The 24,583-nt window shown below is 43.9% G+C and overlaps 1 protein-coding gene across 9 annotated transcripts in view; it reads left to right on the top strand.

Moving 5' to 3' along the window:
* Positions 1 to 24,583, top strand: part of epb41l2 (erythrocyte membrane protein band 4.1 like 2) — an 89,315-nt gene that overhangs the window by 55,062 nt on the left and 9,670 nt on the right. For 5 of the 9 annotated variants that reach the window (XR_008071169.1, XM_035794335.2, XM_035794338.2 and 2 more), the window contains exons 5-15: positions 1,078 to 1,120; positions 8,432 to 8,507; positions 9,464 to 9,682; positions 10,913 to 11,000; positions 12,130 to 12,282; positions 12,597 to 12,694; positions 15,818 to 15,990; positions 18,347 to 18,444; positions 21,201 to 21,254; positions 21,389 to 21,421; positions 22,009 to 22,071. Coding sequence is in view for 8 of the 9 variants with exons in the window: in XM_035794335.2 (XP_035650228.1) it covers positions 1,078 to 1,120; positions 8,432 to 8,507; positions 9,464 to 9,682; positions 10,913 to 11,000; positions 12,130 to 12,282; positions 12,597 to 12,694; positions 15,818 to 15,990; positions 18,347 to 18,444; positions 21,201 to 21,254; positions 21,389 to 21,421; positions 22,009 to 22,071 (1,098 nt within the window). In the remaining variant the exon portion in view is untranslated. The remainder of the gene's footprint in view (positions 1 to 1,077; positions 1,121 to 8,431; positions 8,508 to 9,463; positions 9,683 to 10,912; positions 11,001 to 12,129; positions 12,283 to 12,596; positions 12,695 to 15,817; positions 15,991 to 18,346; positions 18,445 to 21,200; positions 21,255 to 21,388; positions 21,422 to 22,008; positions 22,072 to 24,583) is intronic. The other 4 variants (XM_052471040.1, XM_052471041.1, XM_052471038.1 and 1 more) reach the window with 3 other exon arrangements.

The following is a 24,583-nucleotide window of genomic DNA, read 5'->3' on the forward strand; positions in this document are numbered from 1 at the left end:
TGCCTGCTGTATGAGTTCTGTTATGCAGGCATTTTTTTATTATTTTTTTTTACCTTTATTTAACGAGGCAAGTTAGTTAAGAACAAATTCTTATTTTCAATGATAGCCTAGGAACAGTGGGTTAACTGCCTGTTCAGGGGCAGAACGACAAATTTGTACCTTGTCAGTTGGGGATTTGAACTTGCAACCTTCCAGTTACTAGTCCAATGCTCTAACCACTAGGCTACCCTGCCGCCCATCATTCCTCATTCAAACAGTTTTAGAAACTTCAGTGTTTTCTATCCAAATCTTATATGCATATTCTAGCTTTTATGGCAGAGTAGCAGGCAGTTTAATTTGGGCACACTTCATCCAAAATTCCCAATGCTGACCCTACCCTAGAGAAGTTAATGAGACAGTCAACACGCTACACTGTCTCTGCAGGCTACAGATCAGTCAGTGAGGGAGACTTTTGGTAGAGATTAGTATATTTGCAGTGGGGCTAAATGCTGACTTCTGTTCCACTTTGAACTGGAAACTGTAGGCTAGCCAAGGGGGTGGGGTGTGGAGATGAGGGAAGAGGCTAGGCTGTGTAGTTTAGTGGAAGTGTTTTCATCATGTGTGTTTGTTTTATATGAAAGTGGTGTGCTGAAGTTCAGGGATCAGACCAGTAATGACCACCATGGCTAGTTTTGTTGTCTGTGGTCTGGACTGGTGCTAAATTGAGAGTTATGCTCTTTACAGTAGCTCTGTGGAAAATGCTACCTTCTGTCTTGTTTGATTCTACCTTTCTTGACATACCTGATCTACTAAAGTACCTGAGAAGGGAAATAAAATGAGGTCCTAGTGTATTTGGATTAGAAACGGCACAGTGTTCTATGTTTAGGTGGTATAGTCTGGCCAAGTAGTTAATTGCAATATGAATGCCTTTACAATCAAAATCCCATCTCATTATTCTAACATGTTGCCAATCACCATGGTTACTCAACAGGGAAAATTTGAAGTCTGTGATTAATTGGTAGAAGTTTGATACTGTGTTACAATTTCTGCGTACTTGTTAATACCAAAGCTAATATCTCCTTTGTTTCTTTTCTACAGTGCTGGCTGGACCCTACAAAGGAGATCAAACGTCAGATCTGCAGTAAGTAGTGGCTTTTTAACCTTTTGAAACTTTCTGTATGAAGTGTCTCATTAAGTAACATGGCCACCGGAGTTCACACCAATTGGCTTTACTTTACATACCAACCTCAAGAAAGACTTCCACACTGTACCCTATAATTTCTCCTAAAGCACCCTGATCACTCTATCCCCCAAGTCTATTCCAGTAGAACTAATAACTAATGTTACTGTTGACATTTACTGGATCTTGAGCAGATACGTTATTTATCGTCTCCTGGAGTGACATGCTCTTTTCACATCTGGTAACTGGATTGCAGTAATTCTGGATGGGGCTGGGGGGATGTGTTTGTGATGTGTGTTGGGGTGGGGAGAGGCTGCTCACCCATCCCCAGTCTGATACTTCCAGAACACTGCCAGTAACAACGACCAGGCGTTTATAAACACACAGAGGGAATTCACTCTAGCCATGGGAACGGCAGCTCCGAGCTGAGGTACTTTCCTGTCCAGGGCCTGGGATGTGTTCGTCTACAGCGGCCCAAAACTGGCCTCTTTCTCTCTCCTTAACTTGATGTATCCGTTTGCATCATGTTCAGAGTCGCTGGGCTGGTCTGGTCCCTCCTTCAGGGGAGAGAAAGGGAATGGGATCCTCCCTCTGAAAGATGCAACAGTCAAGGCTGCTTCATGTGTTGTACCCCTGCCTGACTCAATAAAGACCCATTGTGCTGCCTGGTAGTGATTTTAATGTTGTTATCCAAACCCACATCTGCAGGTCACCCAGAACCCAGTCACTGCACTAAGCCAGGCACAGCCATGCTTATTAGTGCCTTTTGGTCGTTCTGTGTTTGAGTTTTCTGCCACACCGACTGTGACAGCGGCTGTCAGTGACAATGCAAGAACATTTAAGAGCAGATGACCGTCAGCAAAGAAATCCCCATTTTATCTGGCTGTCCAGCAGCCAAAGCTATGCCTGTTTTCTCGACTTATCTCTGTCTTGTTTGAATTGTTTTAACACCTTGCGTCAATGAGTGAGGAACAGATGCCCTATACCTGTCTGTCAGCCTCAGTTTGCTCTCTGAGATAGTCAATGGATCTGGAGCACTTTCTGACAAGTGAGACCACTGTTATACTGACTTGACTGATTCCGGTCTGTAGGCAGGCAGAGTTCACTACCAAGTCTGTAACTGAGATCACTAGGGGTTTATGGTCACTGACTGCCCGTGGGATCCAGGGAAATGGTAGATATTGGGACACTCCATTTTCTTTAAAGGTGGTGTAGCGCCTATTTCTCAATGCCAGAAACGCATATAATAGTAACTTGGAGAACCCCAAGAAAACCTTCCCAATTTACAAACTCTTTAAAGCAATTGTTATAATATTGTCATTCTAAACATTGGGTTTGAGGTTTTCTCCAAGTTATCTCTAGCTTTGTAAAAACAATCCCACAATGCCCTGGGGTCAGTGTCACATGGTGAATTAAAAACCTATTAAAAGTAGGATCAATTTGAAAATGAGACGGGTAAATTGGGTGTCTACTCGTCAATCTGCGGGGCACATTTCATCCCTGACAACTTCCAGGGCTATCAACAATGGAAGGATGACTTTAACAAGAAGTTGTTTTTCAAAGTGGATGCTGTCCATTGTGGTGCTAAAGCATCTCAAACAGCCGTGAGCATTATCCCTGGCATAGAAGTGAACTGGGTAAATTAAATAGCTAGCAAGCTTGCTACCTCTATGCTCTATAGAGTTTTCTATACGGCCTGCCGAGGGCTGGCTCTACTGAAATGCCATGCTTCGGCCATGGATCCGATCACAGATCGGGTGGCGTCTCGGAGAAGCCACGGAACCATGCTTTCTTTGGAGGGGTGGCTTTTACAGTCAATGTGTTCAGTTGCTTGTTGAAGTGACAGCAGATAACGTTAGCTTGCAAAAGCTAGCTATCCTCTTCCTACATTTTTGAATGAAATTAAGCTTAGTCTCAATCTTTCTGCTTGACAATATTCTCTCTTGAACGAAGTTCCTCGGGTTTCCCAGCCGTTGCCTGCATAGGCTATGTGCCTGTAGGCTATGTGCTTGAAATCAACAACGGTGGGCATAAAGTTATTGTTTGCAAAAATGTATTATTGGCAATGGCAGCTAAACTTTTTGTAGCGACCTGCACATACAGCTGTGTGTTATGCTGTTTGTTTGTTGTGTTGTACTTACCAGTACCCATTGTTTGCAGGGTCTGACATGTTTGTCAACCTACTATCTGCCAACCACTGGAATGTCTGGAATGTTCCGGTGCCGAGCATCCTTGTGGTTGGTGGAGCACTGCAAGTGTAAGACCATGCTTAGCCATTGTTCTCTCTTACGTTAACCATCTTAACAAGAGATGGTCAGTGTTTTATACTGGGATCCTTGATTTATTTTGCGTGGGCTACGGCCAAACAGTAGCCTGTTTTGAGTTAATAAACGGGGAATTCGTAAACTCAAGCCTCTGTCTGGACTTTTGTCATTTATGATCTAGCCAGGTCATTACATTATAAACACTAAATGTATATATATATTTTTTTACTATACATGTCACAATTCCAGACATAATGCAAACAGTCTATTTTCTGGCAATTTATCCTCTCACTTTACCAGCATTGCTTTGTGTAGACACAAGAAAAAAATACTTTTAATTTGAAATGCTTGATGACATTTGTTTCTCTCATACTCTACCGTGCATTCTAATTCTAGCGTGTACATGTGCGTAAAAGTGTTTTTATTTAGGCCTTAGTCGATTACTAAAAATGCTCTTATCCAGAGCGATTTACAGGAGAAATTCGGGTTAAGTGAATTCCTCAAGGGCAGAACGATAGATTATTTTCCCAACTACTCGGCTTTGGATTCGAGAGGGGAGAGTCCCTGTAATCCTAGATTCAGATCATTCAGGGGAGAAAAAACATCACCCAGAAAAAACATCACCCAGGTGGGCCAGTCGTGTGAGAAACTCGTCATCATGCAAGCGGTCAAACAAGTGAAAATTATGGTCAGTAAAGAGAACTTTAAGCTTGTCTCTCAATTCAAAAAAATACTTCTCAATACTTTGCCCTTTGATAACCAGCATGCTTGAAGGCCAGCATCCCGGAGTCGCCTTTTCACTGTTGACGTTGAGACTGGTGTTTTGCGGGTATTGTTTAATGAAGCTGCCAGTTGAGGATTTGTGAGTCATCTGTTTTTAAACTAGACACACTAATGTACTTGTCCCCTTGCTCTTTTGTGTACTGGGGACTCCCACTCTTTCTATTCTGTTTATGGCCAGTGTGTGCTGTTCTTTGAAGGGAGTAGTACACAGCATCGTACGAGATCTTCAGTTTCTTGCATGGAATAGCCTTATCTCAGAACAAGAATAGACTGACGAGTTTAAGTAGAATGTTATTTGTTTCTGGTCATTTTGAGCCTGTAATCGAACCCACAAATGCTGATGCTCCAGATACTCAACTAGTCTACAGAAGGACAGTTTTATTGCTTCTTTAACCTCTTGCTCCTACCTGGCACGCAGGCGTCCCATCTAGAGCTCTGGAAATGCAAATGCGCTACGCTAAATGCTAATAGTATTAGTTAAAACTCAAACGTTCATTAAAATACACATGCAGGGTATTGAATTAAAGCTGCACTCGTTGTGAATCCAGGCAACAAGTCAGATTTTTAAAATACTTTTCGGCGAAAGCATGATAAGCTATTATCTGATAGCATGTAACACCCCAAAAGGGGACGTAAACAAAATAATTAGCATAGTCGGCGCTACACAAACCGCACAAATAAAATATAAAACATTCATTACCTTTGACCATCTTCTTTGTTGGCACTCCTAGATGTCCCATAATCACTATTGGGTCTTTTTTTCCCGATTTTAAATCGGTCCATATATAGCCTAGGAAAAAATATATAACGGGGAAAAAATAGCGTTTCATAACGTAACGTCATTTTTTTAAATTCAAAAAGTCGACGATAAACTTTCACAAAACACTTCAAAATACTTTTGTAATGCAACTTTAGGTATTAGTAAACGTTAATAAGCGATCAAATTAATCACGAGACGAAGTGTTTTCTATAGGGGTCCGTCTTGAAATACTGTCCGTATATTTCTCAACCAAAATATCCGGTCGGAGACGTGAAGAAAAAGCCTGTCTCTTGTTCGTTTGACCAAGAAACAAAGAATGGGCAAATGACAAGACTGTTGACATCGTGTGGAAGCTGTAGGTACTGCAACCTCAGCCCTATTTAATGTCTTTCACCCATAACAATGGGTTGAAGCGGCGGATGGATATATTTTTCCACTTTCAGTGATCAGATTTTCCTGCACTTTTCAATGAAATGCACGTTCTGTAATAGTCACAGCCGTGATTTAACCAGTTTTATAAACGTCTGAGTGTTTTCTATCCACACATACTAATCACATGCATATACTATATTCCTGGCATGAGTAGCAGGGCGCTGAAATGTTGCGCGATTTTTAACAGAATGTTCGAAAAATTAGGGGGTAGGAGGAAGAGGTTAATCAGGGCAACAGTATTCAGCTGTGCTTTCATAATTGCGAAAGGGTTTTCTAATGATCAATTAGCCTTTTTAAAATTATGAACTTGGATTAGCTAACACAACGTGCCATTGGAACACAGGAGTGATGGTTGCTGAAAATGGGCCTCTGTACGCCTATGTAGATATTCCACAAATCTGCCATTTCCAGCTACAATAGCCATTTTCAACATGAACAATGTCTACACTATTTCTGATCCATTTTATATTTTAATGGACAAAAAAATATATATATTTCAAAAACAAGGACATTTCTAAGTGACCGACCCCCAAACTTTTGAACAGTAGTCTATATATTTTTTTAAATGTGATTCACATTTTTATTTGGCGTGCCTCCGAACAGCATTGCGCATACCTCTGGGGGTATTGCTGCTTGTGGATATGATTCTATGATATGGCACTCCCCTCCCAGTTCCATTTCATGCAAGCTGCTGTGCCTGTGTGCCCTGTAATAGCACTCTATAGTGTGTGTGTGGTACTAGGGAATGGAGGCCTCAGCTCAGACCCATTTATCTTCAGCCTGTGACTCAGACTGGAACGTTTCAAGGATAATTGAAAATCAAAAAACAGGCCAGAGATGAGGGGGTGACTGAAATCCCATGTCACACCACCACAGCTGACTTTTTGAAGGTCATCTTTATAAAAACGCTTACTTTGTAAGAGTCTGCCCATGAATGCTCACTTAGAAAATTACCCTGATTTCCAAAGCTGTTTCTGTGCTAGATGTCACCAGTTTTTTGCTATCGATTTTTTTTTTTTGTCCATTCACACCCGAAATACTACACCTAATTGGACAGTTGAAGATACTGTTCTGCATAGTTTCTCTACTGCTCACACACACACCAAGAAATCACTATGTTCTTGGACAGATCCTCACCTAACTGCTCCTTGCTTCCTCAAACGGTTACTGGTCTCTCCACTCGGTCTGGCCAAAGGACAATGGCTACAATATGACCACAGTTGTAACAGGAGAGGAACAGTGGCAGTTTAGTTTGTGGGGTAATTTTTGGAATTCCTCTTTAATAACATATCCTGTATCCCATGCCCACACTAAGCATGTGTGAATTTGGCATGGTTTTCCTTCTTGTGTTTTGTAGATTTAAAAAGGGGGGGGGGGAGAGCATTGTTTTTCTATGATTTTCCTTGAATTCTCGATGTTGTGCAGACTTGAATAGAGAAATGAATTAATCCCCTAATGTCATTTTCTCCGCACAGTCAATGGAATTCCTTCCTTGCCTGGCCCTAATTCCTTATGTTCCTTCTCATGAGGCCTAGGGTTATGGGAAGAATGAAAAGCAGAGCCATTCAGTTCTGCAGCAAAACAAATGGCCCGCATGGAATCCCTATATGATTACTCTGTTCAAGCATACTGTCCAGACCAGTTAAACTCACTCACCTGCAGCTAGACCAAAAGGATATTACTCTCACTCTCCACTGATGAGCAGACACAGAAAACCTCTTATTTCAATATCCCTTTTCTGGATGAAAAAGCCTTAATTCCTCATGTTTTGGAACATACATTTCAGGGAAAGAGAGTGGGAAGCCATTTTAAGTCTTATGTCAGGACACGGTGGATATTTGTTGTAAATTGAGCCATTGCATAACATCATGTCTCCCACCCAGAGGGTGAGAGACTGTGATCATCATCATCCATCTCTTCTCTCCCCGGTGTAATCAGGATACCGCAACCCCCCCCGGACCCACCCCTTCTCTCTCTTTCTCTCTTAGTTAGCGGTTGCTAGGTGACAACCAGCCCTACCCTAATGCTGACGAGGCTCTAGGCATTGCCACATAAAGCCAGTGGTCTGTGACTGGACACACACACACACACACACACACACACACACACACACACAGAGTTGAGTAGGTAGTGTGTATTAGCACTGCTAATCCTGTCTCATCGCACATGGCGGCTCTCTTATCGCTGACAACAGGAAGTATAACATGGAGCCCTGCAAAGGGCTCTTAAGCCCATCTGGCCCCCATTTGACCCCAACACTAGTAGTCTCTATATAAAAAGTAGGCTACTACTAGAAAGTAGATTGCTTTTGTAAAAGTGAATCCATATCATGATTTAGTGTTGAAGATTTGACGTTGATTTTAAAACCCCTTTTGTGCGAGTTGAGTGTGTGGTTCTGAAATGTTTTCTGCTAGCTGCTTGAATCCAAATGTAGTCTATTTGACTGATAAAGTCCCCTCAGCGTGTCTAATGATGAATACTCAAAATGGAAAAGGAGTTTAATTTTAAATGTCTTGTTTCTACTCTGCCATTTTAGATTAGTCTCTGTGCACGACCAAATCAAAACGACTCCTCAGGCTGGCCCATGTCTTTCCAGGCTTGCTAAAACTTCCACTTCAAAGCCTCTCCTCGCAGGTCTTAGCTGTTGTGTAATTGCTTACAGCGCTCCTTCCCAGTGTGTTCTCTTCCTCTTTCCATCTCTTTGCCCCCTCTCCCCTGTCTCTGCTTTCTCTCCCCCACCACACCCACACTCCTTACGGACAGTCGATGAGCACAGATGTTAGAGCAAGCATGTGTTCTTAGCACATCTGGCTCGGGAAGATTCCACCATCGCTTGTTTTTCTTTGTTGGTTATTTGACACTAAACTAATAATTGCCTTCCTCTACATACAGTACAAACGCTCACCCAAATGCTTAGCCTTGAACACGTGGCCTGGTGCCTCAGAGGAATGTATAATATGTTGTGTTATGATAATGAAGGATGCATTTCCTTTAGTCTTTAAATCAGACGAGTCCTGTTCTCTCTCTCCACAGATCCCTCCTGGCAGTTAGCGTTCAATGTCAAGTTCTACCCTCCTGATCCGTCCCAGCTGACCGAGGATATTACCAGGTATTGTACTGTCCATTTCATAAGGAAACAAAGGTCAAACAGCCACTTCTTTTCATTGTACATTTGGTTGTTTGGCTTTATTATGTTAGTCGTATAGAAATGATCTGCCCAGTTGTGCAAACACAGAATGTATGTATGTCACGTAGGTGGCCCGGAGCAGTCAATAACCTACAGTCTGTTAAAATGTTGCATTCACACTTGACATCTTTCCAGAGTATTTTGTACTCAGGAAATGTAAATAGTTGTACTGTTACGGTATCTACAGTACATGTTGTTTTTCGGCCAGCATGCACACGTAACTAACACATAAGAGAGCACTGTTATTCACTGTACAACTGTGAATATATAAACCTCTAATCCAGTAAAGGGAGCTGTAGTACTGTGCTGCACAGTAGTTGCACACCACAGCAGCAACATGCAGTAGACCCCTGGTCGATAAGGTCAGAAGAGCAGAGCACAAGGGGGAACGGTGTGCTGTACACGGAGTGTTCAATGTCCGTGTGTTCCCCCAGTGTCTCATCACACTCGGCTCTGAGCCCTCAGCGGGTCACTCCGGTTACTCCCTAATCTAGCGTAGAATGCCCTCTTTGATCGGCACCCGTCAAAAGGTTGCAGCAATATTGAATGCAGTGGAGCTGTCTTCAGCCTCCAGAGTTTAGTTTCAGCACAGCCCCAGATCCAAGGTCACAGGCAATCATCTCGCACACCTACCTTTTTTTCCCCCTCTCTCTCTGTGTGCCATTACCGCACACGCTATTTCTGCTGTTGTGAGTCTGCAGGCTGCTGCTGTACTGTAAGGCACAGGAAACCGCCCCCACACACACCACGTTCACGTGCTGAATGTCATGTCAGATCTGAACTAGTGGATTAGTGTCATGATAAACATACAGACCGAATGTACAAAATCTATTTCATGACCTTTGATCCCATCTCGCTCGCCTCACTCTCTTTCGTAGATATCTCCTGTGCCTTCAGCTGCGGCAGGACATAGTTTCGGGGCGTCTGCCCTGCTCCTTCGTCACCCACTCTCTGCTGGGTTCCTACTCCCTGCAGGCCGAGCTGGGAGATCACGACCCCGATGAGCAACGCCTCGACTACATCAGCGACTTCCAGTTTGCCCCCTCACAGACTAAGGAGATGGAAGAGAAGGTGGTGGAGCTCCACAAAACTCACAGGTCTGAGCCGTGTTGGGTTATCCCTTTAAAGCAAGCAAGAGGAAGTGACACAAATCAAATCACATTTTATTTGCCACATACACATGGTTAGCAGATGTTAATGCGAGTGTAGCAAAATGCTTGTGCTTCTAGTTCCGACTATGAAGTAATATCTAACAAATAATCTACAAAATTCACAACAACTACATTATACACACAAATGTAAAGGGATGAATAGAATATGTACATATAAATATATGGATGAGCGATGGAAGTGCCGCAAGATGCAGTAGATGGTGTAGAGTACAGTATATACATATGAGATGAGTAATGTAGGATTTGTAAACATTATTAAAGTGGCGTTATTTAAGGTGACTAGTGATACATTTTATTAAGTCTATTTATTTACGTGGCCAGAGATTTGAGTCTGTTGGTAGCAGCATCTGTTAGCGATGGCTGTTTAACACTCTGATGGCCTTGAGATAGAAGCTGTTTTTCAGTCTCTCGGTCCCAGATTTGATGCACCTGTACCGACCTCGCCTTCTGGATGATAGTGGGGTGAACAGGCAGTGACTCAGGTGGTGGTTGTCCTTGATGATCTTTTTGGCCTTCCTGTGATATCGGGTGCTGTAGGTGTCCTGGTGGGCAGGTAGTTTGCCCCCGGTGATGTGTTGTGCAGACCACACTACTCTCTGGAGAGCCTTGCGGTTGAGGGCGGTGCAATTGCCGAACAGGCGGTGATACAGCCTGACAGGATGCTCTCGATTGTGCGTCTAAACGCTTGAGTGCTTTTAGATGATAAGCCAAATTTCTTCAGCCTCCTGAGGTTGAGACGCTGTTGCGCCTTCTTCACCACACTGTCTGTGTGGGTAGACCATTTCAGTTTGTCCGTGACATGTAAGCCGAGGAACTTAACTTTCCACCTTCTCCGCTACTGTCCCGTCGATGTGCATAGGGAGGTGCTTCCTCTTCAGTTTTCTTGTAGTCCACGATCATCCCCTCTTCTGACACTGACATTGAAGTCATCACTGAAGGGGCCTCTAAAATCACCCGGCTGTGGGGACTGGGGAAAGACACCTGTGAGAAATTAGATTGGAAATTACCCCTGGCCTGTGATTACTAAACCCTGTGATTATCATATTTTGAATTCCCTGTTTTCAACATCTCCCATTTATCGATTGAATTATCATTGACTTGAACTTTTCACCTCTGTTTGTTTTGGATTGTTCTATGTTTTGTCTACCATTCTAGGGGGATGACTCCTGCTCAAGCAGATACCCAGTTCTTAGAAAACGCCAAGAAGTTGTCGATGTATGGTGTCGATCTCCACCATGCCAAGGTGACTGACACATGGCCCCAGGCACCGGGTTTTGAAATGTCCAATCCAACCAGAGATTTTGTTTAAGAAATCACTCCTGTATACATGTTTTGGGAAATACTAGGAAATACATTTGTGATGTTTATAAAATGCCCTGCAATGAGAAAATGTCAACCTCATAGCTGTAAAAAAAAAAAAACATGATTGAACTGTAAGTTCTTAACAAGGACACAGCCTACTGGTCAGTATCCAAACTTAGTCATTTATCAAGGAACTGTTCTCCTACGCTCCATTCTTTGTGTATGGAAGTCTGTTGAAACTGTGAGAGCACACAGGACTCAGGGAGGCTCCTTTGATGTAGTGTGCAGTGAGGGGAAGAGAGGCAGGCAGAAAACACAAAGCCAAAGCAGAAAGTGCATCAGCTGTACAAATACATGTGGTGGAGCCGGAGCTCTTTTCACTGAGCCGTCTGCATGGGAACAGCCCTGTGGAATGAACCATTCTCTCTCCCGGTGGACTGGACATGGGTTGAAAATACTCACAGAAATGTTCTGTTGGTCTAGAGCACAGAGGGGGATGGCGAGAAGGGGGCGTTAGGGAGAGGACGAGAGGGGGGGGGCAGTTCCCAACCGTCAGTAATTAGTGAGAAAAGTGCATGTCAGGCCCTTACGTCCTCTCTCTCTTTCAGTAGGTAGGCAGACAGCCATGTACAAGGGTTGTGTGGAGAAGCATGTCATGGCCATGGGGAGTGAGAGGGGGTGGTTGAAAGCCATGCATTGGTGTCAAATAGTTGCCATGCCCATCAGCGGCGATGGATTTTCCTCCTCGTTTTAGTTTGATACATAAATCAATAGCTACTCAGTATCAAACTATCCATATGTCCCAGACTTAAAAGACCCTTTATGGCATCATGCAAGTTTGATAACGTTACCATTGAGTTATGGTGGGATGATTGCATATCCAGCCTTATTCAATTGTATGTAATCTTATTCCATTGTGAGCCTTGGCAATATTATAAATATTCTGGACTGAAATCTGAGAACGTTGTCTGTTCTCTATCCATGTTGTCTGTACTGCTGCAAACGTGACTGTTTTCTGTTCATTACACTTTGCTGAACTGTTGCTTTGGCTGTTGTCTTTGTGTCTGCAGGACTCTGAGGGAGTGGACATCATGTTGGGAGTGTGTGCCAATGGCCTGCTGATCTACAAAGACCGACTCCGGATAAACCGCTTTGCCTGGCCAAAAATCCTCAAGATCTCCTACAAACGTAGCAACTTCTATATCAAAATCAGGCCGGGAGAGGTACAGAACCGCACCGCTCTTAGAGGAAAAACCAGATATTTCCACAATTTACTCTTGTCCTTTCCAAAACCCACTCCAGAGATCAGCTGTAGGAAAGAGACTGTCATTGAGCCAAATACTGACAATGTTAGGACATGGTTTGATTGTGGAGATGGAAATGCTGACGTTTAGATATTTCTTTCTCAAGGCCCAATTCAAACTAGTTTTGTGGTGGGGGGGGTTTGTTCCATATCTCGTTTTTTGTGGAGCATATGTTTTCTAACTTGGCTAGTTCTTGTACTCGGGGGAACTCAGCTATATGCTCTGTCTTACAGACGGAGCAGTTTGAGAGCACCGTGGGCTTCAAGCTGCCCAACCACCGCTCTGCCAAGAGGGTCTGGAAGGTCTGCGTGGAGAATCACACCTTCTTCAGGTAACAATCACACTCCGCTCCCATGTCAACGACACCAACATAGGTTTAACCTCCAACTCACTGCCACAGACTCTAAAAGATGTCTGAACCAGGAAGAACTAGTGTGTTAGGTCCTCTGAAGTTTGTTGTTTTTTAATGATTGCACCTTTCTTTATAGTGTTCTGTTCCTCCTTGCAACTTTATCTATAGGCCCTTTCTAACCTGTTGACTATGTGAAATGTGTCTAAGCTAACACAGTTAGTCCTACCCCATGTCAGTGGGGAGTGTTAAATGCCCCCCCCCAACCCTATGCACTTATTTGTTCAGGCAGCTTCTCTGTCTGCATTATCATGCGCTTAACTTCTTATGGTATAGGGGACGCTTGTATTTGTGGTACAGATGCAGCATCATCTTTTCCTACACTTAAATTGCCCTTGCCTAATGATTTGCGTCTCAAGTCCGGCTTGCAACTCTGCTATCCTCACCACAAGGCGATAGTAATCCTGTATATTAAGAGTACAGCGACTGCAATGAGAAGGCATCATGTTACTTAGTTTGTTTTGTTTTTTTTGCCCGGAGGAGGTCCTGTAGATCCATGTCCAGATGAAGCATCCGGGGTGAAAAAGTTGAATTAAAAAAGTTGTGTGAGAATAAAACTAAGACCTTGGTAAACTTGTTAAGTACCGAGTTTGATGAAATACTTCAAAGTAAAAAGTATAAGTTTGGCAGGTAGCCAAGTAGCAACAAACGGTACAGCAGTATGGAGACAATGCGGAAGTGTGTTGCATCACATAATAAATCCCTGCTGCGCATCTCAGTATTTGACAGTTCGTAAGAGGATTGTCGGCACACTCCAAATTGAAACCAGATACGGCATGGAGATCCTCGGCTGTTTAATCGAGTTGTGTTATTCTTGCCATGGACAACGAGGAGGGGAGCCACAGCCTCAACAAACACAAAGCAACAATCACTCACTGCCTTGCCTTCAACCCAACCAGTAATATCCCAAAGCCCTGTAGCGCCGCTCTTTCTCCTCCTCTCATTCAGATCTTCTGTGTGCAAAATAAACTCCTAGTAATGACTCCTTAATCTGTCAAATTTGAATTTCAAACACTGCCATCGACTTTAATGGTCTTGTATATTGATATCAATACCTGAGGGCTTTTAACATCTCTAGGCTATGTGGGAGTTTAGCGTCCCACCAGGCCAACATCCAGTGAGATTACAGAGCGCCAAATTCAAATACATAAATACTCATTATAAATATTCACAAAACATATTTTACATAGGTTTAAAGATTAACTTCTTGTGAATCCAACCACTGTGTCAGATTTTAAAAATGCTTAACGGTGAAAGCATACCTTACGATTATTTGAGAACATGGCCCAGCAGACAAATCATTACAAACAGTAACCAGCCAAGCAGAAGAGTTACACAATTCAGAAATGGAGAGAAAATTAATCCCTTACCTTTGATCTTCATATGGTTGCACTCAGAAGACATTCCTTTACTCAATAAATGTTCCTTTTGTTCGATAAAGTCTCTTTATATCCAAAAACCTTGCGTTTTCTTCAGTAATCCACAGGCTCAAACTTAGTCAAAACAGGCAGGCAAAAAAATCCAAATTGTATCCGTAAAGTTCATAGAAACATGTCAAACGATGTTTATATTCAAGCCTCAGGTTGTTTTTAGCCTAAATCTATAATATTTCAACCGGACAATAACGTTGTCAATCTAAAAGGTAAACAAGAAAGGCACTCTCTCGGGATTGCGCATGAAAAAGCTCTGACACGTCAGGGTCCATTCATTCAGACTGGTTTTACTCCCTCATTTATCAGAATACAAGCCTGAAACAATTTCTAAAGACTGTTGCCATCTAGTGGAAGGCATAGGAACTGCAATTTTGAGTCCTAATTCAATGGATACTGTAATGGCATTGAATAGAAAACTACAAAAAAAAAACTTCCTGAATGGATTTTTCTCAGGGTTTTGCCAGCCAAATCAGTTCTGTTATACTCAGACACTATTTTAACAGTTTTGGAAACTTAAGTGTTTTCTATCCAAATCTACCAGTTATATGCATATCATATCTTCTGGGCCCTAGTAGCAGGCTGTTTAATTTGGGCATGCTTTTCATCCAAAATTCTGAATGCTGCCCCCTACCCTAGAGAAGTTCAATTGTCCCGCTTATTAGCAATTGGGTCCGAAGAGTGGCTTTCCTTGGGCTGTGATGTGAGGGCATGATGTCATGACAGACCCCAGCCCTGGCTGCGCTGGGATGGAGGTCATGCTGGGATGCTGACATCATAATGGGATCCACAGACACCCTGACATCCCAGCAGCACACCTCGGGCCAGTGTGTTTAAATGGGGTTGAAATCAGCCCTGGCCTGCATGCCCCTGGGATAAACAGAACAGACCCCTTCCTAGTCTGCCTGTATAACAGCAGAGAGCAGAGCCTTGGAGAGGACCCCAGTATGGCTTAACCTGACACCACTAGAAAGATGCCAGAGACATCTGGACCCCAGCCTGCCGCTCCCTCAGGGTGTGTGTGTGTGTGTGTGTGTGTGTGTGTGTGTGTGTGGCCCTGCAAAGCAAATGGGGGGGAGATGGGCGGACAGGAAAGCCCTGTCTCCATAGGAGATTAAGGATAGGGGCAGGGGCAATTTTGAATATCTAGCCTCAAACACAGCTGTTACTCAGAGCCAGCGAAGGAGAATAGGAGACTGCTTACTGTTCGGCGCCCAGAGTTTGATGGGGTTTACAGCTCATGTTCACGTACGGTCACTGACAAACAATGAGACTGTTGAACGGGGATCCGTTTTACCTAGGTCTTCATGACTCATTCATAATCTCTGTATTTACACACAGAGATAGCTAGGTTTATCACTTCCACCTGTGGTTAGCCTAGGTCACAGGCAGGACATTTATTTAAAAAATAATAATAATAATAAAAAACATATTTTTTTTAAAATTATAGTGAAAAAAGACAGTACTCTTTATCTATATAGCCTCACTGTCATCCAGTAAACTGAAATAACATATCCACATGGAGTTTACACACTGCACCAAATACTGTATATGATACAGTATTTGTTTGTTTTCAGAATAGTTTCATTTTATTTTGGTCCTATTCTCACTCCAGGTTGATGACTCAAGAAGCGCCCACTAAAGCCAAGTTCCTCACACTGGGCTCTAAATTCCGCTACAGTGGGCGGACCCAGGCCCAAACACGACAGGCCAGCACCCTCATCGACAGGCCGGCACCCTACTTCGAGCGCACCTCCAGCAAGCGCATCTCACGAAGCCTGGATGGAGGTAGGCAGTGGCACTAGACAACACACACACACAGTTGGGATTTGGGTTGATGTATTGTTATGCCCAGTGCCCACTACCTTGGACTATGGGCAGCGCTGTTATTCTGGTAATGAGTACAGTATGAGTCAGTCCATAGCGGTCTCTGCAGGCGAGGAGATGAGTGTTACTCAGTGGAGCATAGCCTCTGATTCTGCAGCAGCCGGTCTCTTTGTGATCATGAGAGGGTTCTCATTCAGTCAGCTCAGTGCAGACACCGTAGGGGGTCCGTCACAGAACCACAGGCTACCTCAGCCCTGCCATCAAAGAGACATTTAGATAAACTGCTGAAGAAACACTCCCATAACAGTGAGCGAGAGAAGTAGATAAAGTAACAAAGGACCCGCAGGATCAGAGGAAAACCATTAACGTGATATATACAGAAAAGGCCCCGTTCCGTGACAACGCTCATCAACGTGCCTCAGCATGCATTCTGTTCCCCCGCCAACCATTAAAGTTTAGAGTGAACAAACCACTATCCTCCTCGGTTTAGTCAGCTCAAACTGTCTGGTGAGCTGAACTGTGCTGGTTTTGCATTTAGCCAAACATGTTACAATGACTAGGGATGAACATTCCTATAGCCTACTATGAGGCTATTTCTCTTTTCCAAGTGTTTTTAGAAGAACCATTTTGCAGTGTCCTGTGCAACGTCAGTCAGTGTTTAGCTGTAGACTTGGCACATTCCCCCACTGTCATTGCTATTGCCTATATACGGGAAATGGCTCTAACATCTTTCCGCTTGTTGGAACTTTGGGAAGGACTGTGGATGAAACTGGACTCGTTCTTTTTGACCAGGGGATTTCAATGTGTTTCTATGACTAGACCCAGGCTGTGTATGTTACATTGTACATTTAACATGGGAAAGAAACAGTGCCACTAAAACCTTAACAAGCATGAAGGATGTTCTCAGGCCAAGGTCCATGTGAATTTGTAAGCCTATTTTCCACCATAAAAGCATTCTAGAAATTGCTCTGAGCAAAACCTAGTGTCTTTGCGTGATGTGGGGAATTAGACTAAAATACAGTAATACTGGACTGGCCCGGCTCCTATGCAGATTAAATGCGGGTGATGGTGTAGCTGAAAGTGAAGTAGTAATTAAATGGCAAAGCTTGAAAATGTAAAGATTAGTGTGTTATATTGACTGTTCAGTTTTTTGCTTCCAACTTCAGCAGCACAAATCTAGGAGGAGAATCCTAGATGAACATGAGTTACCAAAGGAATGCCAATCTCGATACTTTACTTTTCCATGAATAGCCTACCATAACATTTAGCAAGATGAGGGCTTTCGCCTTTCTTCCCTCTCTGTCTAGCTTGTAAATCTAGGATAACTCAACTCCGTCCCAAATACCCCATGTGTACTAGGGCCGGGCCTTTCATTATTAAAGGGTTACTCGACTCACTCACGCTAACCTGGGCCTGCTCTGGAATCCCTTTTCTTTGCTTCCTCGCTCCTTCTTTCCCCTCCTGTATGTAGGGCCTCTCTGAGCCTCTTGATCATTCATCATCAGCCCAATGCAGTGTACTATTAATTCCCTCGCCTTCCTCTGTAGTAGAGGGAAAAATAAGAAGAGGGCGGGAGGGAACCATTTTGTTTTCTGACTGGCCAGCCGTGGAGACTTCGCTCTCTCTCCTCTGGCCCCTGACTATGGCCCCCAGAGCTTCAGATACAGCAGGTGTGAGACTGGGACTCTGAATGAGACAGGGGCTAGCCGAGGAGAATTTGGTCCTGGTCTCTGGATAAATCCCTCTCCCCCCTCCCAACACATGGCACAACAATACAGGGAGTGGCGGCTGTGCTGTGGGTGGCATGGTCAGTTACTGATGATATCAGGTTCCATATCAAACCCTTACTACTAAACCTCAAGAATCCATGACTACACCGCACCACTGTGGGTTGGCACTGCTAAATACACTACTGTACATTACGGCTAGCATGACATGTCAATCATTACTGTAGTTTCACAGATCTAGCATTTAGCCAAAGAACTGATCCTGTGTAATTTCTCTGACCTCTTTCCATCTGAATAGCTATTGGACATAGGCATTTACTATACCAAAACAAATAGCCATGTCTGGTATGTACTATGAATCCATGCAATTATGGTCTTATCCCATCCACAAAAGGCGGGTACATTTAATTTTTATTGTTTTCATATGGTCCAGATTAAACTGTGCTCTGGGGTTAGAGCGCCCTCTGCTGGCCATGCATTGACATTAGCATGATGTGCTGAATTGAAGAGCTCTCTGAAGTATACATGCATGGAGAATATGAATGTTATATAAAGCTTGGATATGTGTCATCTTGTCTGTGCCCCTTCAGCGCCAGTGATCAACATGATCGAGGCCCAGGACTCGGCCCCCACCTCTGTGGGGAACGGCAGGGAGCCTGGCCTGGAACTCTCCTCTGACTCCTCCAAGGTGAGAGGAGGTAGCGGTATGATCTAACTCAATCTCTTGTCTTTCAAGGAAGAACCAAACATCTGACATCCTGTTGTTGAATTGGAAATGAATAGTCTGTCTGACTAATGCCGAATGATTTTGTCTCAAAGGAAGTCAATTAATTATCTCCACTGTCTAGCTTAGCTTTATTGACTTAATCTTGGTTTTGTCACCTCCCCCCACTGTAGCACTGTGGAGTTGAATTAGGATGACATTCTGAACTGTCTGCTTCGTACCATAACTCCTATTAGGAGAGTGTAAGACTCTTGACATGTGGGTGCTGTATAAAGGATCATATTCATCCTTAACATAAGTGACTTGTCCATAATGCAATATCATTATTTCATTATGGGGGGGGACACACTGTCTTAGTTGTACTAGGGGTAATGTACACCAATAGGATCTCCCCCCCTCCTAACATTGTGATATTAATCGAGACTCCACTAACTGGATTCTTGCTCGGCGGATGTTGTCCTGCCATGGTCAGGGAAGATTTCTGGTTCTCTGGGGGGTTTACCTGGAAGTAAAAATTAAGGGGACAGGGCTAAAAGTAAGAGTTTTGAATTCAAATTGAATGGGAACAACCACAGTTTAACTGTGCTATATCTCTAACTCAATCACAACGACCTTCCTGTTTTTGGGTTGCTTTAGATTCTTCCCCTTCCTGTCATCTACTCTGACTTCTCTCTGCATCTGTCCACTAGTGTGCTCAGTTCTGATCCTGTTGTTGTACAGTTGTAGAATGCGCTTGACCCTCCTCCCCCAGAACCTCTTGGACCCACCCTTTGACCCCTGACCTCTCACTGCCCCCACTGTGACCTCTTGTCTGCACCCGTGTTACTCTGCTGCACCCCTGACATGACACGTCTCACTAATGGTGTTTCTTTCTCCCCTCTTTTCCTGCGCACACCTTCCTCTTACTGTTTTATTTTTCACACACATTTGTTTCTTCTTCTCTTGGTTGTGATTACTGCTTGTTTTCCCCCTCACCACTTCCTTCCCTGCATGGTGTCTACATGTGGCCTTCTCTCTATTTCTCTACATGGGGGAAACGACGGGTTAATCACTGTGTAGTCAATCTTCATGTTCCCCCTGTCCTTATCCTCCTCCAACTCATCCATCCCTCCCATCCTGGACACCATCTCTGAGCTAGACGTTCTGTCCGACATCTCGGAGGACGACCCCCTGTCCTGGGGCCAGCTAGATGGGGACGGGGACTACCCGGGTATTTGGGATCCTGATTTTACCCCCCAGCAGCATGCAGACAGTTTGGCTGCAACAGGGCACTACCATCACCAGCCTCTAGAGGCCTTTCCTCCTCCCTCCTCCCTGGCCTGCAGCTCAGAGCCCCAGGAAGGGTCACCTGTCCAGGCCAATGATGTGGCTCAGTCCAGTCTGGGCTTCTCCGTGCTGGGGATGTTGATGGGCCTGGGCTTCCTGCCCTTCTCTCTGCTGGATGCGGATGGCTACCTCTGCTTCCCCAGCCTTCCCAAGGACTGTGCTGCCTGCTTGATCCCCTCGGGGCTGCAGCGCTACCTGCCCCTCTCCTCCCCCTCCCTGGTGCCCTCATTCATGTTCATCTTGGCTTTGCTGCTGTCTGCCTCCCAGTCCCTGGCTCTGGCCTTCCTCCTGGCCCTGCCCCTGGCCCTGTCGCTCTGCTACCTGGAGCATAAGGCACCTGTCCCCGCTCATCCCCCTGTGGCCACACCCTGCTCAGACACACACACTGACACACACACTTCCCTGCTGCAGGAAGAGCTGTGTGACCAGCTGTGTGACCCCGCTGCCTGAATGGCACCATCTCATCACCCCCCTGCTTCTGTCAGCTCCTCCCACCCCTCACCTTAGCCAGCACGTCTGTGTTCTGCACTCCCTCCATCCCCGTTATATTTCACTCTCCTTTCTTCTTAAAACCCTTGATTTCTGTATAAAATTACTAAATAGAATTTCAGTCTTTCGCCATTCTTTAGAGATCTTAAATTAGTTATTAAATACTAATCACTCTTATTGTACCAGTATTGGCTGCTCTGTCATAAAAATAATTTAAACCTTTTTAGTGTTGTAAGATGATAATTCTTATTCCTGTGTCCCTATCTGTTTGGCTGTAAATGCCATAGTCATACACAGGTAGATTTAGTGTGTATATATAGCTCTGTTTTCAAGTTAGTTTTGCCCTATAAGGATGTCATTGCCTGTGTTGCACCCCCTGTCCCATTCAGTGTTATTAGTCGCCATTTAGTAGACCCGCGTTTCTGACATTTAGTAGACCCGCGTTTCTGACATTTAGTAGACCCGCGTTTCTGACATTTAGTAGACCCGCGTTTCTGACATTTAGTAGACCCGCGTTTCTGACATTTAGTAGACCCGCGTTTCTGACATTTAGTAGACCCGCGTTTCTGACATTTAGTAGACCCGCGTTTCTGACATTTAGTAGACCCGCGTTTCTGACATTTAGGCAACAATAAGAAACATAAAGTAGGAAATGACAGATGAGACAAAACAGTTAAATCAGCTCTACACAGAAAAATGACCAGTATTCCGAGGCCAGCATGTGCATCATCCGCCCCCATCTCATCAGGTCTCACTCTCATGTGGGCAGAGCCTGGGCGCTCCTCCCTCTGTCACATGACATTACACCGTTAGGTGGTGCTGCTGGGAATCAGGCTTTCTCATCATCCATTTCACCTTTTCTTTTCCCCGACAAAAAAAACATTCCCACTACAAAAACCACGCAGGTAGAGGAGGAGCCTAGCGAAAGGGCGGCAGCCACACCTACTGAAGGCACTGAGGTCTGTGAGGGCAGTGGGCATCTTTACCATCATACTGCACCTTTTAAGATTATTTGTAATACAGTGTATATACACGGAGCACTGGGCAGTGCAGGTATCAAACTAACATGTCCTTTTCTTCTGGATGCTAACAGATGAAAAGAGATGAGCCAGACTCCTCCCAGCAGGTTGATTGATTAACTGTGATTGATTGTTTGATGGTGACTTTGTCTATAGATCATCTGGGCTTTTTTACATCTTCGCTGCTCTTTATTTTGTAACCTGGGTTTCACTTATCCTACAGGAATGTATGCTTTGTTTTTTGTATCTTTGTGCTGCTGCCACTGTGATCTGTGACGTGTATGGTTTTTCTCAACACACTGCTGTTCAACCACACGCCACCACAGCTGAACATGCTGAGGATAGGACATTGTTCTGAATGGGAAATTGTTCTGGATAGGCTTGCCTTAGCTGCAGCATTCTACGGATTAACACCCAAATAAGCTCTACCTTGTGAGGAGTAAATATTCTCCATCTCTACAGTATTATAGTTAATGACTACACAGCTAAGGTGACGTGTGGTTTAGACAGGGTCCATTCTGGTCTGCCCTGACCAGTAGTGGACGTCCAGTGTAGTTCTGTCCCAGTCTCCACAGCCTCTGCTCTGTAGTGGAACTGTCCTGACTGCACAGATTCTCACCTCTGGGCGCTTAGGCATTTTATTTCATTTTTTATGTGTTTTTCACAAATGCGTCTTCATTTTTTGATTCCACAGAGCGGAAAGTTGAGAGTGCAGGGGGAAAATATATATGTCAGACATAGCAATTTAATGTTGGAGGTTGGTATGACTGTGATAACTATTGGCCCGTAACTAAAGGGAATCAAAGCCCAAGCCTGCGTCCTCTCTCTTGGCTCTTGTCCCAGGCTGTCTTCTCCAGTCTACCTTTCACTCTCAGGCTCTGGATCTCTGTGTGTGTTTTTGAACACCATTGCATGATTTTGCATGTGGGATGGGGTGCATGTCTGACCAAAAAGGGTTTATTGGGGCGAGGGGGAGCGCTGATGAACGCTCAACCTCTCCTGTTATTGAGTTGAAAATTGTTTTGGATATTTTGTATTTTCCGGGGATGTGTTTTTAACAGGACTAATGTTTCCCTCACCCAATAAGGGATTTTCCTGCTCTGGTTTGCTTGATTTAAGTTGTGAATTTGTAATGGTGTGATAACAAACTAAACCTACCCAGAGTGTTCTATAATCTCACACATTAGAAATGTGGAACTGTCATTAGTGCCCTTTTAAAATTATGTAATTACCAGAATGTCTTTAACCTCCTATAGTCGCTGTCTGCTGCCCCGTGTCTCAATCCACCGCATCCAGACCATGAGACATCCCGAAAATCGGTCTTCTCACAAAATGGTCTGTAGTGTCGGAACGGTTTGTCCTATTATTATGACCCTCTATGGAAAGATGAGACTCTCACAAACACGATTGTGTCTTGGGACTCGTCTGAAGTCAGCACAGCCGATCTGCCAACATTGGTCTGTAGCGTCCTAACAGTTTGGGCAACAAACTACCATGTGGAAAGGTGAGACTCTCACAAACACGCCCACGGGCCTTACAAGACTTGTCTGAAGGTCCCTCGATACTAGTTGCAGTACAGTACCAGTCAAAAGTTTGGATACACCTAGTCATTCAAGGGTTTTTCTTTATTTTTACTATTTTCTACATTGTAGAATAATAGTGAAGACCTCAACTATGAAATAACTCATGGAATCATGTAACCAAAAAATCTATTTTATATTCTTCAAAGTAGCCACCCTTTGCCTTGATGACAGCTTTGCACACTCTTGGCATTCTCTCAACCAGCTTCATGAGGAATGCTTTTCCAACCGTCTTGAAGGAGTTCACACATGTTGAGCACTTGTTGGCTGCTTTTCCTTCACTCTGCGGTCCAACTCATCCCAAACCATCTCAATTGGGTTGAGGTCGGGTGACTGTGGAGGCCAGGTCATCTGATGCAGCACTCAATCAGCCTCCTTGGTCAAATAGCTCTTACACAGCCTGGAGGTGTGTTGGGTCATTGTCCTGTTGAAAAACAAATGATATTCCAAATAAGCGCAAACCAGATGGGATGGTGTATCGCTGCAGAATGCTGTGGTAGCCATGCTGGTTAAGTGTGCCTTGAATTCTAAATTAATCAGACAGTGTCACCAGCAAAGCACCATCACACCACCACCTCAATGCTTCACAGTGGGAACCACACATGCGCAGATCATTTACCTAATCTGTGTCTCCCAAAGACACATCAGTTGGAAACAAAAATGTCAAATTTGGAGTCATCAGACCAAAGGACAGATTTCCACCGGTCTAATGTCCAATGATTGTGTTTCTTGGCCCAAGCAAGTCTTCTTATCAGTGACCTTATAGTAATGGTTTCTTTGACGCAATTCGATCATGAAGGCCTAATTCACTCAATCTCCTCTGAAAGGGAAAGGGGGATACCTACTCAGTACAACTGAATGCATTCAACTTCCGCATTTAACCCAACACCTCTGAATCAGACAGTTGATGTGTGTGTTACTTGACTCTGTGACGCATTTATTTGGGCTGCAATTTCTGAGGCTGGTAACTAATGAACTTATGCTCTGCAGCAGAGGTAACTCTGGGTTTTCCTTTCCTGTGGCGGTCCTCATGAGAACCAGTTTCATCATAGCGCTTAATGCTTTTTGCGACTGCACTTGAAGAAACTTTGAAAGTTCTTTACATTTTCCAGATTAACTGACCATGTCGTAATTAAAGTTATGATGGTCTGTTGTTTCTCTTTGCTTATTTGAGCTGCTCTTTCCATAATATGGACTTGGTCTTTTACCAAATAGGGCTATCTTCTGTATATCACCCCTACCTTGTCACAACATAACTGATTGGCTCAAATGCATTAAGAAGGAAAGACATTCCACAAATTAACTTTTAATAAGGCACACCTGTTAATTGAAATGCATTCCAGGTGACTACCTCAACCTCTGGTTGAGCTAATCCCAAGAGTGTGCAAAGCTATCATCAAGGCAAAGGGTGGCTACTTTGAAGAATCTCAAATATAAAATATATTTTGATTTAACACTTGGTTACTTTCTGATTTTTTTTTTCACTATTATTCTACAATGTAGAAAATTGTAAAAAATAAAGAAAAATCCTAGAATGAGTAAATGTGTCAACTTTTGAATGGTACTGTATATATGGCGACTGTTTTGTGACCTACAATAAGGGGTAAGCGTGTGTGTGCACATTTATTATGTTTCCTGATCTTTCAAATCTCTCAGATATACAGTGCCATTCTGCAATGTAGAACATAG

The sequence above is a fragment of the Oncorhynchus keta genome, chromosome 19 (assembly GCF_023373465.1).
Source record: "Oncorhynchus keta strain PuntledgeMale-10-30-2019 chromosome 19, Oket_V2, whole genome shotgun sequence".
Lineage (NCBI taxonomy): Eukaryota > Metazoa > Chordata > Actinopteri > Salmoniformes > Salmonidae > Oncorhynchus > Oncorhynchus keta.